At 40.0% G+C, this 16,861-nt stretch overlaps 3 protein-coding genes across 3 annotated transcripts; 1 reads left to right on the forward strand and 2 right to left on the reverse strand.

Annotated features, from left to right (window-relative positions):
* Positions 1–2,613: 2,613 nt before the first annotated feature.
* On the reverse strand, positions 2,614–7,883 carry wdr83os (WD repeat domain 83 opposite strand). Its single transcript, XM_023269947.3, has 4 exons — positions 7,722–7,883; positions 6,647–6,752; positions 4,325–4,422; positions 2,614–3,018 (listed from the first exon to the last, which is right to left on the reverse strand). The coding sequence occupies exons 1-4, from the start codon at positions 7,769–7,771 to the stop codon at positions 2,952–2,954; spliced, it is 321 nt and encodes a 106-aa protein (XP_023125715.1). The 5' UTR covers positions 7,772–7,883; the 3' UTR covers positions 2,614–2,951.
* Positions 7,884–8,119: 236 nt separating this feature from the next.
* On the forward strand, positions 8,120–14,852 carry wdr83 (WD repeat domain containing 83). Its single transcript, XM_023269948.3, has 10 exons — positions 8,120–8,232; positions 8,822–8,932; positions 10,017–10,137; positions 10,338–10,443; positions 10,630–10,678; positions 10,986–11,112; positions 11,326–11,393; positions 11,544–11,652; positions 13,586–13,700; positions 13,929–14,852. The coding sequence occupies exons 2-10, from the start codon at positions 8,830–8,832 to the stop codon at positions 14,082–14,084; spliced, it is 954 nt and encodes a 317-aa protein (XP_023125716.1). The 5' UTR covers positions 8,120–8,232; positions 8,822–8,829; the 3' UTR covers positions 14,085–14,852.
* A 63-nt stretch (positions 14,853–14,915) lies between these two features.
* LOC111568334 (persephin) lies at positions 14,916–16,364 on the reverse strand. Its single transcript, XM_023269946.3, has 2 exons — positions 16,095–16,364; positions 14,916–15,972 (listed from the first exon to the last, which is right to left on the reverse strand). Exons 1-2 carry the CDS (start codon positions 16,171–16,173, stop codon positions 15,506–15,508), a joined length of 546 nt encoding a protein of 181 aa, XP_023125714.1. The 5' UTR covers positions 16,174–16,364; the 3' UTR covers positions 14,916–15,505.
* Between the last annotated feature and the right edge of the window lie 497 nt (positions 16,365–16,861).

Consider the following 16,861-nt stretch of genomic DNA (forward strand, 5'->3'; position numbering starts at 1 on the left):
CTCCGGATTTCCAATGGATCTAGTTTTGGTTTATTACGGATAGTTCTCGAGTTCTCGTATTTTTCTTAGAGCAACCTTGTTTCATAGCAGTACTGTTTTGCTGACCCGTAGTTTCATGTTCTGAGATCCGTGTGAGCATAATCGCTCTTTTGTTTTGGAAATACTTGTAGGCCTTCAGTCTTAGTTGTTTTCACTCGCCTGCCCAGGTATTACCTGCCGTGGGTCAGTTCTCTTGTTGATAAATCACTCTTTGTTTAGTCTTCCAGCCACTAGGGGCCCTATAGTTCTCAGTAGTTGTTACTGTTTCCGTTTCCCTTTCTGGGAACACACTTCCGTTGGGAGTTGGAATCTTTGTGTATTTTCTTGTATAAATAAACCATTGAAGCTGCAACTGCTCAACTCTTTCTCTTTCCTGCGCCTGACCCTCAGAGAAAACCTAACACAAAGCATCTAAAACATGTTTGACTTATTTGACACTTTATTGTTTACTACATAGTTCCATATGTGTTCATTCATAGTTTTGATGCCTTCAGTGAGAATCTACAATGGAAATAGTCATGAGGATAAAGAAAAACCATTAAATGAGAAGGTGTGTCCAAACTTTGGACTGGTAGTGTATGTATTTATATACTGATAGTGTTGGGATTGAATGGGGGAGCATGTGCATGTTTTATGCTATGTATGTGCTGTGCAGTGTTATTAGACCATGTGTGTATGTTTGATCATATCATCTAATTTCTATAAAGTACCTTGGATTTACATTTGTATTTTAGATTTACTTTTGTGCGTGCCTGTCCAGGGACTGCAGATGGAAATTCGCCAGCAGCTAAATCTGGTACAATGCATCTCTTCCTTCATGAGGTAAATGCTTTTTTGTGTACAGTTCCTGACAAATAAATGAAAAGTATGAAGTATAATACCACACTAGATGTTTTCCCACACTATAATTAAAGCAGTTATGGGAAACCAGCACGCTATTAGATTTTTATTTTTTGATTCCATCTATAAACTGGCTTGCATTGCTTGCTGACATTTCATTCGAGATGTTGTTGTGCCCTCTAGTGTTAGATGGACTTGGACACAGGCAGTCTGCCTACACTCTGCTCTCATCATGCAGATCCAGCAGAGCAGAATATCCAGATTAGATTGAATTAAAATCGCCTACAGCCAGTCACCCACTGAACTTTACATCTATATTCACCAAACTGTGACGGTTTTTACTATCCAAATTACGTAGCTCACTAATCAGCTATGACGATAACTGCTGACTCAGACAAATTCAATATCCTCTTCACTGATAGGAATCAACAACAAATGTACCATTATGAATGGGGTGGACAGCATGGACAAAAAAAAAAAATACAACAATGGGATAAAGGGTGTAGTTTAAGTGCCTGGAAAAAATGAGTCTGTTAGCAGTTTGAGTCAGGACAAAATCAGGAGAAAATCCAGTGGAGTTTGCTAAAAATGTGGCGGCAGGCCAAGCAGCTTGAGCGCCAGTTTGGTGTGGCTGCAGTGGAGCCAGGCCTGGGGGGACGTGAGTTATACGCCACTAAATCAGTCTCACATCCAGCTGACTCCCCAGCTTCTTGGCTGTCATCAGCACACACAAGCAGTTAATGGTGTAGGTGTCTGCAGGTGTTGTAGTCGGTGTCCTGACTAAATGAAAAACCAGAGAAGGATAGGCCCAAGTGTTTGTGTGTGGATCAGGTATTACTGCTGGTGTGGGGACTTTCATCTGTTGACAGTCACATTATGGGGATGTGTCTGCCTTACGGGGACAAAACATCCTCAAGTAATGTAAATCACTCAATTTTAGGGGTTCCTATAAGATTAAGGGTGGGTAAGTAGTAACTAGGATTATGGTTGAAATAAGCCCCCTGGAAATATTTGTAAGTGACTGTAATGTCCTGTGAAGTTGTGGACACACGACTTTGTGTAGCTGCCGTTAATCAGATATAACAGAGAGATAAAACTCTACTACATCGTCTATTGTGGATGGGGTGGGTTTACTCAAATTAACTTTTAGCCTTAACTAAAAATCAGCATTAGTAAAAACTCCATCGCTTACTCGATGCTTATGCTCACAAAGTCAGACACCTTAAGCGTAAGGTGACACTGATTTTTAATGTTTTATTTCATCTTCCCTTTGATCTGTTATTTCTGTATTTGTTGTGAAGCATCTTTGTCAACTGTACATTGTTTAAAATGATAGGTAAATAAAACTGAGCTTTAATGAAGCTCTTTTGAGATGAAAGAGTTGGCTGTGTAGGTTTACAAATGTAGAATTAACACATTAGCATTAATTAAATATATTTGACTTGAATTCTGAATTAGTATTCTGTAGTAATTCTTTGAGGTCTTGGTCAATTACCTTATTATTTTAATATATGGAAAGCAGTGCACTGAAATTGTAAAAGGGATGTAAGTACTGAGAGACAGGAGGTCAAATATATTAGGAATTTGAGAAAAATATAAAAACCCAAGCTATAAATACCACTATGATGTTGACAGTAACAGTATTTCTAAGTTAAAGATGAGTAAATAATGCAACATTACGTGTGATGTGAATATTTTTCTTTGCCAGACAAAAAAAAAAAAAAATGCGGTCAATCGTTTTACACCATACAGCTTTATTTACGACATGAGGCAACAGTTCAACCCAGCAGTCCAATTTAAAAGTTTTCATCAATAAACAAAAGACTTAGAAAAGGTTAAAAACAGAAAAATCTGAGAACAAAGTCAAAGACATCTGATCTTTCCATCTTGACGGTGTGTCCTCCTAACTGTCGACCTTTCCTGGTCATCTGTTTTCCCTCCATTCTTCTCTTTCTAGCACATTATCTTCCTCTTGGTCTGTTTTCCCTCATAGATGGCCAGGGGGATCAGTCAGTTGTCTTGTCACCCACTCCAGAAATTTGCTTCTGCTCTTCTCTGAGACTGACCCTCAGTTACCATGGAGGTGACATGGGCTGTGGGTTCTGGAGGTATGACATCACAACTGCTGAGATGGACAACCTATAGACAGTACAAAAAAGGGAGAAAGCACCATGTAAATTATGCAATTTTAGCTTCAAAATCACATTGAAAATCCAAAATGTAGGAATATTTCTTGAACCTAAATTCAAACTGGTATTCAGGTCAGTGTAAATAACTGCTATGCTAAAAGGGAGTGAATTTAGGTGATTTTTTTGTAGTAAAATCAATTGTGGAAAGAGTAAAGAGGATAACTATGCAGAGATTAAATTCTAAGACAGTCTGAGAATAAAATATTTTCACAATATAGGGCTAATACATAAGCAAAAACACACCCCATTTGGCTTTCCATTACCCAGTGAGACACTTTGCTATTTTGTTGGCTCATTGTAAAATATTGCAGTTGGGCACAGGTGGGATTAAAACCAAAACATCAGTTCCTGAGCCACATGAAGCTGCTATAGGGTTAATTTTCAGATTCAACTGATAACCTCAATGACACACCTACCATCCGCAGCTTGTTTATTCCTGTATAGGCACTCACCTCTGTTTAATAACACTGGGATTCTCAAATCATACCTTGGCATTTGACCAAAGTTCTAAAACTGGCCTTGAACCAGCTTCATGGCTGGTACATTAAGTTCGTCGTCTGGCATTATTTGCTGAGCCAAATGTTTTGTGTTACTAAGCTATGAGTGCATCAAGCTTCTCTTTAATACAGCCTCATCTAGACAATGGACAAGAAGGTTTTTCCTCATTGCAAATCTGTCTGTGAAGCCTGGACAGGTGCCCTACAATAGCGCTCTTTCAGAAGTAAATGTATCACCCAGAGAGGTCACACGGTTAAAAGCTTTTGGACATTAAAGTTGGCGTGTCTGGAGTCCCAATAGCAGGCAGAAAGAAGACCTAACCTCCAGTTTTAAAAAATGCATAATGTTAGACCTGTTCACGTGGTTCTTTTCTGAGCCCCCAGCACTAAAAGCTACAGCAGAAAGAGGGACACGTTACAAAATACTGACACTCTACACACACTCTGAGTTTGTTCAACATTAAGGTTTTTGAGTGAATTTGGGAAATGAGCCAAACTGACTAAAAACCTATCAATAGTCTCCTCAATCAAAGCTATACTTCTGTTCTCTGAGGTGTCCATGGTACAATCCCCACAAATTCATTTAAATTTAGTCCTGGATACAGTTCCTGAATTACAGCTTTCATTAACTAGAGCCACTGTCATGTTAGGTTAACCTTTTACAGCGTGTCCTTCGCATAGTATTATATTAATGGTGCACTGCAGGCACACACACGCATAATGTATATTGCATTTACAACACATGGGGTGGATACTCACATGAAGCTGCTCATCATCTGTTTGGTGTCCTCTGAGCTTCTGGAGTTTGCAAAGCTGATGAAAGAGCAGTAGACCGCGATCCAGGCGCACCACTTCAGCTAAAACATAAAAACAACAGAGTTAGCTTCATGGAGAGCTAAACTGCTTCTGTGTGTTGACCTTAGGATGGATATAAAAGATGGACGCAGCCGCTGCAATGTAACGCCAGAAGTGACCATGGCTGCATTACAAATCACATTTTTATTCTACTTTCAGCAGGTGCTACAGCTGCCCTTACAAAGTGTGTGCTGTTTCATGCAGTATGCATACAAACGGGACTTACTAACTGGCATAACAACGTACTTTAGGCTTTGACTGCTGCATTCCATAGTGTGAAATAAGCTGTCATCTGTCTGTGCAATCTAACAGCTCAAATTTGTTGATACTCATGTGAAACACTGTGACATTTGTGATGTAAGTGTGCAGACAATTGTGGGTCAGAGTAGTCAGAAAAGCAGGATTGCCAAATTCAACCTGATGTAGTTGGACTTTTGGGTACTTTTAGCATAGTACATTCGAAATACTGTGCAATTGTACATCCTAGACCTATATTTTGACATACTATATTGTACTCTAGCATAGATATTGGAACATTTGGAGTGTATGAACAGATCTGGGGAGAGGCCAGAGATGGAGCTGACAGAGAACCTGAGTAAACATCACTCTAACCAGACAAGTCATAGCAGCCACATCCCCCAAAATTACACACTTTGAAGCCATCGAGACCTTTTGGATCAGTCAGAGGAAATATAGAAAAAACTAACATAATGATTTGTGGAAAAAATGTATTGACTTAGCTTTTCATGGTGATTTTTGAATGGGAGTCTATGGGAACCAGAGCTTTTAATAACCAATGCCTGGCGGCACTCAGTGATATTGCACTTTAAGGCTAATTCCACAATTTTCAGAATCGCTATGTCCTTCTTTTATCTACAGCCAAGCTTACTGAAGATTAAAAAGCTTAAAAATCTTTAAATAGGGCATCAGGTGCTCTGTTAGGAAACAAACATTTCTTGTAGCACAAACAAACAGTTTTAGCAAAGACGGGCAGGAGTCGGTCTTGAAATCTCCCCTCCAAAGTTTTTACTTAACATGTCCATAAGGTGCTTTTTTATATACTGGAATGCACATCATGAGTGAAATAATCAGTCAATGCCAAGGGTTCCCACTTTGGCACAGCAGTGCACCAGTAACAGTATAAAAAACACAGATTCAGTCTTCCAGGGTTGCATACATGACTGATGGAACCAATCCTGTCAGCTTTCAGGGATGGACTTTCCACATCATTTTTAATTTTGAGAATTTGTTTGTGGTTTGGACATGTATGGATCAGTTCTTTTAAGATCATAACTTGCAATTTTGTAGAGTAATTTTACAGAGTCTGAGCAGAGTTGTAGGTGAGTTGGTGTGCTTCAGATGCAGTGAGTGGGACAGAGGGTTGGAGGAAGTTGGCAAGGAACCAACAGTGTAGAGTAACATCTAAGCCACTGAAGGACAGTAAGAGATTTTTTTCCTGGACAAACTTTGATACAAAGACATGAGATTTTAGGGGTTTAGTCAATGACTGGAACCATAAGTTCTGTAAAGAAATGGATAGCTAGTTACTAACAACATAGCTGCCCAATAGCACCGAGATGTTCCAACTGTGATAACACCACCCTCAGAAAAGGCCCATGTGAAGACAAAGGACGGCCTTGATTGTCCTTCATATATTAAGTGTTGCTATTGTTTGTGCAACTCCAGTAAAACACCCAGTCATTTGAGTTTATTCTGAGTGTTTCTAATATGGCTCAAATACCAAATCAAAGTCATCGCTAGTTTGTGCCTGATAAATTAGGAAACATTTAAAAAAATTTTGTTTTGGGGGAAAAAAAGACTCCTACGAGTAAAGTTTGTTCTTAGCTGATCTAGTACAATGAATTAACCCTTTGATGCATAACCTGGGTCAAAAATGATCCAAATCCAATGGAAAATGGGTATCTCCTCATGTGGTCTATGCATCAAAGGGTTACACAAACTGCCTACCACTGGACTGTGAACTGCAGTCTACTGCTGCCCCCTATTTGTTTTATTGTGTCCTTAGTGTTGAAAGTCAGCAGCTGCCCTTCATCCTTTCATCTTTAAAGGTGAGTTTACCTTTAATCTTCTTAATGGAACGGTTGGGATGAACCAAGGGCACACCTTGGTTCATCCCAACCGTGTGTTTAATGTGGACACAGAGGGCAGAGGACGATGGAGATGGGAGTCAAAAAGGTCTACTGTGAGGATGTGTGTGGAGGTCACCTTGAGCATCAGTCCACACATGCTGAAGATCATGCCGAGCAGGTTCATGTAGTCGGGAGTGGGGTCCTCCAGTGTTGGATTGGTCTCTGTGCTGGGGGGCTTGTACCTGCAACACCAGTCAAGTATATAACCAAACAGTTCATGCAAGATGAATTTGATGATAAAATGCTGGCATGGTTAAGTCCACAGCTCTGATGTTATGATTACATCCATAAGTGAAAGCTGAACACCTCAATCCAAGACCATAAGCATGACTCCACTGGTACAACAGCCACCAATCTTCTGGGGACACTTCCCAATAGAGTCTGGGACAAATCTACAGAGATTTTAGCTATCAGAGTATTGGTGTCGTGCCTAGCTTGCAGTTGTTGGATCAGTTCATCCCAAGAGTGTTAGATGTGGTGTGGTCAGACTCTTCCACCCCACGCTGCAAAAACACGTCTTGAATGACTTATTGTGTCATGTTGATTCAACCCCAACATGTTGACACAAAGCTGAAATACAATATTGTCCAAAACATCGTCATTCTTGAACTAAAACCCTCAGCCAAAAGTACATTTTAACTAAAATCTAAAGACAGAGGTGTCAATATGCTCTTGGTTTTATACTGCACGTGTATCCACAGCAATACCACCGGATTTGCTGGGGTAGACCTTTCAAAAAGTCCTTCTGTAACAAAGACTATAGAAATCAGTAAACTACAATGAAGTCCAATGGCAGAAAGGTAAATAACAGTGAAAAAGAGGGACAGTAAAAGTACTTGTTTACTTAAACACGACAAGTCTGAGTAACAGAACAATTGAACGGACTGAGTATTGATTGATTATGATCATACTGATACACATATATTATATATTCATTTTTTTTCAGCGGTGTATAATATGTCCTATAGCTAAATCACCTAACGCTAATAGCTTAACGCTAAAAGCCTAACTTAACCCTAACCTAACCCCTACTAACCCTACTACCCCTAAATGAGGCTAATCCCTTCAGGCTGCAGCTAGCTGGTAGCCAACCGAGCTAACAGGCTAATTCTGTCAATTAGAGCTTTATTTTTCTTTTATAACATACTCACCTTAAAATCTTGTTTTGCCTCCTCGGGTCTGCCATATTGTTGGAAGACATGATAAGATCCAGGGTCGTCCTCCAGTAAATTAATGAGAATACATTTAAATGTAAACTGTGACCGACAGAGGGTTAGCGTTGCCTGCCCTGTTCCTGAAAGGAGGAAAAGAGGAGTCGTTTAAGGTGTCCTTCAAAATAAAAGCCCAGCAAGCAGCAACTTTCAGAGAACCCTCATAAAACAGTCTCTGGACGTGCTCCGAAGGTTGGACAAACCTCCACAAAACATTACCTAGAGATTCCCTGTAAGCATAGCAAACAATAACCTTTACAAAACGTTTCCTGAAGGCGACTGTTTGCTGGGGTGATTTTTTTTTTAACTTTTATTTTGACAGGAGTATGTGATCCCAGCAGGCATTGCGCCTGCTATAGCAGCATTAGCTGGTGATGTAAACAAACTGGGGATAAACTTTCTTTATTCAGTAAATACTGACATGAAACTCTTCTAAAATAAAACGGAATAAGTAAGTCAGATAAATAAGTTCAGTGTAACCATTTAAATGTGTTTAGTTTTGTCTGAATGGTCCTTTAGCCGTGGATGCTTTAATGAGAAGTGACCAAAACGTAACCGATGAACTCCCATTGATTCCTTTGAAACCATTTTTATTTTAATTTAATTTTTTTTTTAACACATTCACTTCAGCCTGCAACGGAAGGGTCCTGTACAGTTTCCTTTAAATGTGAAACGATTCAAAATTGGATCACATCTAAATTTTTGCCTTGTTTTTAAGTCGAACAGTTGGATGTTTGTTCTGATCTTAAAAACTTACTTCTTCACCCTTTGTTTTTGATGACAGAATAATGAGTCCTAACTTGCTGGAGAGATGCTTTGTTATTCTTCAGGGACTATTTTTTACAATTAGGTTAACTGTAAAACACATGTTTCTTTATTTTGTGGCAGTGATCACGGGTGTATTCACTTCTGTCGGACTGGCTCTCTACTTTCTATATTTTGAAGATAGCCTTTATGAGGTATCTGTTCATTGATCGTAACAAACAATAATTGTTGTGGCTGATGGGTTTGCGTGGTTTGTGTTGTGTTTCTTTGCACAGGTTGTGTCATGGCGTTTCCTCAGCCCAGACCTCAGGCTCCTCAGCTTCCTCAGCATCTCCTCAGGACCATAGACTGCCAGCAAGGAGCTGTCAGAGCTGTTCGCTTCAACTGTAAGAAAGAGCTGAAGCATGTATTATTCTAAATGTTTAGAGCAGGGGTGTCCAACATGCGGCCCTTGGGCCAAAAGCGGTCCTCCCGAGGGTTCCAATCCGGCCCTCAAAATGTAAAAATTCCAGAGAAGACATTAACTGCAGATTGTAAATTAGTAAAACTATAAATTTAAAATGATTTCTAGACCATGACAAGTTGTTTTGATTATAAAGTAAAATACTAAATTGTTCATTGTTCTTTTGTTGTTTTGTGTCTCATTTTGGAGCATTTTGTCATTTGTCTCATGTTTTTGTCATTTTGTGTTTCCTTTTTGTCTTTGCTTGTGTTTTTTGTCTCATTTTTCTCTTTTTGTGTTTTGCTTTATCTGCTTTTTTGTCTTGTTTATGCCATTTTTTTGTCTTGTTTTTGTCCATTTTTTGTTGCTTTGTAACTTTTTTGCCAATTTTTTTTGTCTCTTTTGTTTCATGTTGTTTGTCTAATTTTTTGGTCATTTTGTTTCTCGCTTTTGTCATTTTGTGTCTCATTTTTTCATTTTGTGTCTCATTTTTATAATATTTTGTCTTGTTTTTGTTGTTTTTTTGTCTTTTTTATCAGACTTTTGTCATTTTATCATAAAGTAAAATCCTTTATGGTCCAGTTCCAGATGACTAAATGTTGTGTTCCTTTGTAGACACTCTGTGATCTGGAAGTTGTAATGTGGAAATGATAAACTGAGGATAGGGTCAGTTTATCAGTTTATAATTGAATTTATTTTTCTTAATAAATTTCAGGTTGTTCATAATGTTTTGTAAAAAGATAATTCATTAAATGTGAACATTTTTGCACTAAAACAAAGGAACCATTAGGAGTTGTGGTTATTTATTGGTTATTATACTGTGGTTTTACTGGTCCGGTCCACTGGAGATCAAACTGGGATGAATGTGGAACCTGAACTAAGATGAATTTGACACCCCTGGTTTTGACTGTAGACGTTGCTTGCCTGCAAACTCCACCATCCCAAATGTAAAGCCTTTATTGTAAGACGTTCATCAGTTTATCGTTGGCTTCTGCCTGCCCCCGTCTCCTGTCTCACTGCTTGGTCAGGTGATGGAAACTACCTGCTGTCCTGTGGCAGTGACAAGTCTTTAAAGCTGTGGAGCATGAGCCGAGGGACGTTGCTGAAGACGTATAGTGGCCATGGATACGAGGTTCTGGATGCCGACAGGTAAGAGAGCATTTCCCACAGCATGGCTACCTCATATGATAGTCATCATTAATGTTAAGGAACCACAAAGTCACCTTCAACAGGTTTGTTTTCTGATTAGGTGCTGTATGTTGTTTCCATTATTTATTTGGTCCACCACTCTTGTTGAAGACACTGACATTTGTGACACTAATTGTTTTCCTCATTGGCTGTTTTGGCAGTTCCTATGACAACAGCCAGATTTGCTCCTGTAGCTCTGACAAGACGGTGATTCTTTGGGATGTAGCCACTGGCCAGGTGACACGCAAACTCAGAGGTCACGCTGGGGTCAGTTCAGCATTTTGTAGCTCTGTTTTTAAGAATTTTATTTGTCATTTTATTTTTAAAAATTTAAAAAAAAACTTTCATGTGCTTTTGTTGCTCCTGCATAGTTTCGCTGTCCTTGTTTTTTGTCTGTATACCTTTTCATTTATTTGAATTTCTTTATGTCTCTCTGAAATTTTTCTTCAACAGAAAGTTAACTGTGTGCAATTCAGTGAAGAAGCAACTGTCATCTTGTCTGGTGGGTAGTAACTACTAAAAATGCCTACGATGTACAATATATATGTCATTTATTTAGTATTTGTTTGTTTTGTGGATGTTGAAACTTGTATCGATTCTATTTTGCTAGAAATAGAGTGTCAGTTATTTAACATTTCTTGTGATAAAATGTATGTGAAGTCTTATTCTTCAGGTTCAGTTCTTCCGTCATCCAACTTTGGCCCTTATTTCTTTGTAATCATGTTCTAGTTTGTGTCTTGATTTATTTGTGGTCTGTTTGTGGGTGTATTTGCTGTGTGTTATGTCGTATGTGTTCTGTCATCATTCAGGATCCATAGATGGAACAGTACGATGCTGGGACACCAGATCCAGAAGATACGAACCCATCCAGGTTCTAGACGAGGCTCGTGACAGCATTAGCAGCCTAAAGGTGGCACAACATGAGCTGCTTACCGGGTCAGTTCAACAGACATCATGTTAGCCATGAAAGCTAATAGAGTTGTGTTGATCACCAATGCACACATCATGTGTATCTCCTGCTGATTTTGAGTTTAAAGACGTAACGTATCACAAGTTTTATTATTCCTTTACTCACCTTTCCACCAGTTAGATAGAGATTTGATTTGTGGATTTCCCTCTGGCAGTTTTTAATAATCATGTTGTGTTCAGCTCGGTGGACGGCAGAGTGAGGCTCTACGACCTCAGAATGGGACAACTACATGTGGACTTCATCAGCAGTTAGTCTTTTTTATGATCTCTATTTAACATTCATGGGGTGCGATAACAATAACTATTACTGGTATTATTAGCAGCAGGGATTGTAGTGACAGTAAGTAAAAGTGAAAATGCAGATCTCTGTAAGCTCCACATGTGTCCTTATCTTCCAGGTCCTATTACCTGTGTTTGCTTCAGTCAGGACGGTCAGTGCACCCTGAGCTCCAGTTTAGATTCAACAGTGAGACTTCTGGACAAGAGCACCGGGGAAATGCTGGGAGAGTGAGTACTCTTTGCTGTTCTTTTACAGTGTGACATCCTCTCACCAGGCCTTCAGGTACTAGTCAGCTAATACAGAAATCCATTTTTAATTTCATTTTGGCAGGTTCTGTTATGATATTGTCAAACAGCTAAAAAATCTATTACAAAGATAATCAATGTACAAAAACAAGTCTGCAGTGTAAAAGCTGAAGTAGCCGTCTTCTGCCATGCCACCAGCACTTTTGCAGCACTTGTAACGTCCCACTATGTAAACATGTCAAGCATCATATATGATCTGTGTAGCTGTGTCAAAATGGTGTAACTGTGTCAAAATGGCTGATTTTAAGATACTTCTTTTAGCATATAAAGCTGTAAATGGCTCTGGACCATCATATTTAAAGGAGCTGGTAGTCCCATATGAACCAGCAGGGACGGGTCTGAGGACTGTCCCTCGAGTTAAAAAGAAGACAGTCGGTGCGTGAGCTTTTTATTTTTACCGTCTTCATGGAACGCTCTTCCGTCTGACATTAGCCAAGGTTGATCAGTAGAGGTGTTCAAAGCAAAGCTAAAGCCCTACTTGTTCTCTGCTGTCTGTGAATCCTAACTGTGAGGTGTTGTGTCTTCTTAGATATGGTTTTTATTGGTTTTATTGTGTCTTCTTAGATATGGTTTTTATCAGTTTTATTGTGTCTTCTTAGATATGGTTTTTATCAGTTTTATTGTGTCTTCTTAGATATGGTTTTTATCGGTTTTATTGTGTCTTCTTAGATATGGTTTTTATTGTTGTTATTTTTGTTATTGTGTCTTCTCAGTCTTTGTTTTTATCAGTTATCATTTTATTGTAATTTATCTGTTGCTTGCTCTATACAGCACTTTGATTTGAAAGTGCTGTATAAATAAAGTTATTATTAACCTTCACTTTGGAGAAGAGGAAGAATTCACAGGGAAGCAAATCTAACAAGTAGGCAGATGGGAAGCAGCAATTGTGTTGTTGTGGCCACAAATATATGTGCGTAATTGCCATAGTGTGACCAGATGCACCGGGCATTGGAGCACCAACATGGCATCACGCCGTCATACTATTTGCACCAAATGTTCTCTCTCAGGATGTTACCGTAAAATTCTGCAACACTGGAACACAATTGCTGGTGCACAACCCCATGAATGTTGAAGAAAACCGTGAGCACGCTCATTCTGCTCTTAGACTGATGCACCATGTCCAGTTTTGGAAACTGCTGGCTCTTTCACTGAACACTACCATTTCTTTTGTCATTGGTAGCTGCAGACCTGCTTACCATCACCAGTAATGATCCTCCATATAAATCCAAAGTTGTTTAAATCAATCCAACTGGACTTTAAGAAGGTTCCTTGAAGACGTTTCACCTCTCATCCAAGAGGCTTCTTCAGTCAGAATCCAGTTGGATTGATTTAAACAACTTTGGATAACCATGACCTGGATGAATGGGAAACTACACAGACATCCTCCATATAAAGTTTGGATCATCCTGGCCACTGACACAGAAACAAATGTTTTCTTCTCTGCTCCAGTTTGCAGTCCACTGAGAGATCACAAATGGACAGTGGACACACATGTAACACGGGTCCAGCTGTTGATGACGACAGATAATGACAGATCATGCTCACACATTTTGCACATCTATAACTGTGACGTGTTCTGTACTGAATAGTTTCAGAACTTTTTGATCAGCTGCTGTATGTCACCTTATTTAAACTAAATAAAGCATTTTTTATGCCTGGACACTGTGGTGAACAGTGTCCTATAGCTGCTGGAGGCACAGCATGTTTGGATGCACAACAACATAAAATCTTAGTGTAAATCATTTCCAACTCTTTCCTAGAATTCTATTTCTTTGGTTAGAACAAAAGGCAAAAGCAATGAACCTTTGACATTTTTCTCTGTTCAAATCATTAATGTTTACTGATGTTTGTGTAGGTATACAGGACACAAGATGAAGGGCTACAAGCTGGACTGCTGCCTGTCCAGTAAAGACACCCACGTCCTAAGCTGCTCAGAGGACGGCCATGTGTACTGCTGGGACCTCGTGGAGGTTAGAATCCAGTTGTTTTACAAAGAAATGCAGAGAAAAGACAGTTGGATGCACTCAGTTCACTATTATCAGAACTTTTATGATTGACTAGAGGAGCTGATTTTCAAACCCCATTGTTGTGGCCTAAGATTTGAACATTTCAATCCATCATCAAAATCAAATCATACATACAAAAAGTTGTTTTGTCCACCTGCCTTCATGGCCTTTTTTTGCCTCTCTCATTTTCAGGGATCTTTGTCCTTGAAGCTGCCAGTGGGGAAAGCAGTTGTCCAGTCCTTGTCCTTCCATCCCTCAGAGACCTGCCTCCTCACAGCCATGGAGGGCCGAGTCCAGGTGTGGGCATCAGAACCAGAGGAAGCAGACGAGGAAGCGATGGCCAAATAGTAAAAGTAGTCCAAATCTGCATTCATGGGATAAGGGGACTTTGCTTTCCATTACTCCAGTAACATACAGTCTACTTGGTAAACGTGATGAACTATAAGATGTCATGAAAACATCCCACATTCAGGTTTTGTGTACAAACAAGTTGTCATTAGAGGCTTAGTACTGGAACCAGCGGTAAATAGAACATTTCCAGTAGAACCTGCACTCTGGCAGGCTGGACAAATGTGATTGGGTGTACGCCCAGTGGAAAGTGCACATGCCTGAGCAGTCAGGGTGTTTATCAGAGTTACACAGAAAATTACACCTGTACCCACATTAATCATTATTTCTCTGCTTGTGTTTGGTCAGTCCATAATGGATCAGAAAGTATCAAAGGTTTGAATAAAATTCTACCTGCCGTTTACGTTAAAGTTACAAATGGCCATGGCCAAAAGTAAACTTCGTAGATATTTGGCTAAATTCTTTTCTATGTCTGTCTTATCAGTCTGCCTCTGTGGCTGCTAGCTTTACAGAGATTTAGTTCTTGAGAGAGGAAAACTAATGCTGAACATACCAGATGACGTAAATATTGTAAAGGCTGAAAAAGTGTTTTGAACTTTGGTTCACAGATGTACAGACTAGATGATCACAATGTCAGTTTGATATGAGTGAACCATAAACGTTAACAAGGTGATGGAGGATTTTTATGTGTGTGAAACATTTATGCATTTTTTTTTATTTATTTTTTTTTAACAAAACCCTTGAATAAACTTTGTGTAAATGACACCACATCATGCATCGAGTCCAGTGTGGGCGTCAGAGCCATGAAAGAAACTCTCATGAATATTGATCGTTCTGTACAAGTTTATTTTTGTCAGGGACTGTACGCACAATGAACATAGAAATGTGCTCATTACAAAATAAGTTAGCATGACAAAAAAAAGTCCCAGCATCAAATAAATAAATAACTTATTTTACATAAATACATGCTTAAACTGTTGACACAAAATTCTTTTTGTAAAGAGCCTAAATCAGCAGCGAACCACAACATGTGTCTACGCAGCCTCGTGTGTATCGGCTTTATTATTAACCCCCAAATTACACAAAGATTTTATATAAATACACGTAAGCCTATTTAGCAAAACAGTCAAGTGGTTGTTGTAGAATCATGTTCAATTTTTAGCCTTTAAGATGATCGAGTCAAGTATTTACATTTGAAGAGCTCACTTCTAATCCCCTTATTGCCACATTACTCCAACTGAAAATGAACACAAACTCAAAACTGACAGAAATGTAGCTTAATTTTCTATTCCATTTTGGAATCAACCTCTTCATTTACAGTCATTAGAGACAGCAAATTTGTCCTTTCAGAAAAGCTCTTTCTTCACAAACTGTCTTGTACTGCTTCCCTCTCACCTCTGTCTTTCACCGTCTACAGCCGTCTAGCCCACACAGCCGCAGCCTGCCGCTGACAGCTTCTCCACCTTGTGCCAGCGGTGCAAGTTATCGAGGAAGGCCATGTCCTCGTGGTGGGTGGGCCTGCAGCAGGGGGAATTATGCCACAGCTGCCCAGGTGCTGGGTGGGAGAGCACTCCACTGAGCATCAGGTTGGTGAGGGTGAGGTCGTGGTTGGAGCGAACGTGGGGACACGTCCCGCTGCAGTACTTGAATAAGACAGTCTCATCTGAGTCGTAGCCCAGCCCCAGGTCTCGAACCTGCAGCAGGATTGAGCGCAGGCCACACTGGGAGTCGAGAGTCGAGCGACGTGACCGGACTGGGATTGGGACGATGGGGCTGATAGATGACTCACCCCCAGAAGCTTCTGTTTGGCTGTCTTCTACAGCTGGATATCTGCTTCTCTGGTCCTCATCTGGAGACACGTGTGCAGACGCTGTTTCTTGTGTCTGATCTGAAAAAGAGAGGGTTATTTATACATCTGATGTGCAACATTATCGGCATATTTATGTGCATTTATATTGATCTCAAAACAAAAGGTCATAGGTCACGAGCTTCCCTTCAGCCATCACTTACCAATGAGTGATCTGAGCCAATGGCCCTCTCCCCTCTGGACACAGAAAAGAATTACAACGAGCTTCAGTAAGGACCTCATTGTTAGTCTGCTCTTCGTCTGCGCTGCCGCTCAAAATGAACCAGATACGTCTGCGTTTGTGAGTCTGCGGGTGCGAGTGATGCTTAAGATGCAGACGAGTCACAACCTCCAATATATAGCCCTTGGAGATGAAGGGGGGTGAAGGGATGAGATGAGGAGGTGTAGAGGGGAGACAGACACTAACCCGTTACTTGCCAACAGACTATTCCACTCACCTGAGGCTGACAGGGAGCGTAGGAGGGCAGGCGGGCGCTTGACCCAGAATTTGTCCTGTTGGGATTATCTAATTGATGTAAATCACTGGTTTAATGGTGCGTTTCTCCCAGATGTTTTTCCAGAGGATGCTGGCCCCCGACAATATGGATTCCCAACCGCTTGGGGCTTCTTAAGCTGCAGAGAAGAGGACAATGATGTCACTCTGATGATGCTGAGAAGTATGTGTGATGAATGAATCAGTAGATACGTAGCTAGACAGACATGTTGGGAAAGCAGACAGCCAAGAGATACAGGCAGAACTTTATCAATACATAAACACAACAATGATTAAAGCAGGAAATGTAAAGTGAAATGGTTATGTAGGTTATGTGTATGGTTGAGTCATTGTGGAATGTCTTAAAATAGGCCCCTGCTGCATTCTGCTATTTGTCGCTTTTCTTGCCATAAATTTTACATCTGAGGGTCGAAACAA

Source organism: Amphiprion ocellaris, chromosome 4, assembly GCF_022539595.1.
Source record: "Amphiprion ocellaris isolate individual 3 ecotype Okinawa chromosome 4, ASM2253959v1, whole genome shotgun sequence".
Classification (NCBI taxonomy): domain Eukaryota; kingdom Metazoa; phylum Chordata; class Actinopteri; family Pomacentridae; genus Amphiprion; species Amphiprion ocellaris.

What these genes read in the sequence shown, in the direction of transcription:
- LOC111568334 (XM_023269946.3), bottom strand. Translation starts at nt 16,173, where the DNA reads ATGAGGTCCTTACTGAAGCTCGTTGTAATTCTTTTCTGTGTCCAGAGG. An exon ending in TTGGCTCAGATCACTCATTG is followed by an intron (nt 15,973 to 16,094) that starts GTAAGTGATGGC and finishes TCTCTTTTTCAG; the next exon opens with ATCAGACACAAGAAACAGCG.
- wdr83os (XM_023269947.3), bottom strand. Translation starts at nt 7,771, where the DNA reads ATGTCTTCCAACAATATGGCAGACCCGAGGAGGCAAAACAAGATTTTA. An exon ending in AGGCAAAACAAGATTTTAAG is followed by an intron (nt 6,753 to 7,721) that starts GTGAGTATGTTA and finishes CTGGTGTTGCAG; the next exon opens with GTACAAGCCCCCCAGCACAG. An exon ending in CAGATGATGAGCAGCTTCAT is followed by an intron (nt 3,019 to 4,324) that starts GTGAGTATCCAC and finishes TACTGTCTATAG; the next exon opens with GTTGTCCATCTCAGCAGTTG.
- wdr83 (XM_023269948.3), top strand. Translation starts at nt 8,830, where the DNA reads ATGGCGTTTCCTCAGCCCAGACCTCAGGCTCCTCAGCTTCCTCAGCAT. An exon ending in AGCAACTGTCATCTTGTCTG is followed by an intron (nt 10,679 to 10,985) that starts GTGGGTAGTAAC and finishes GTCATCATTCAG; the next exon opens with GATCCATAGATGGAACAGTA. An exon ending in ACATGTGGACTTCATCAGCA is followed by an intron (nt 11,394 to 11,543) that starts GTTAGTCTTTTT and finishes CTTATCTTCCAG; the next exon opens with GTCCTATTACCTGTGTTTGC.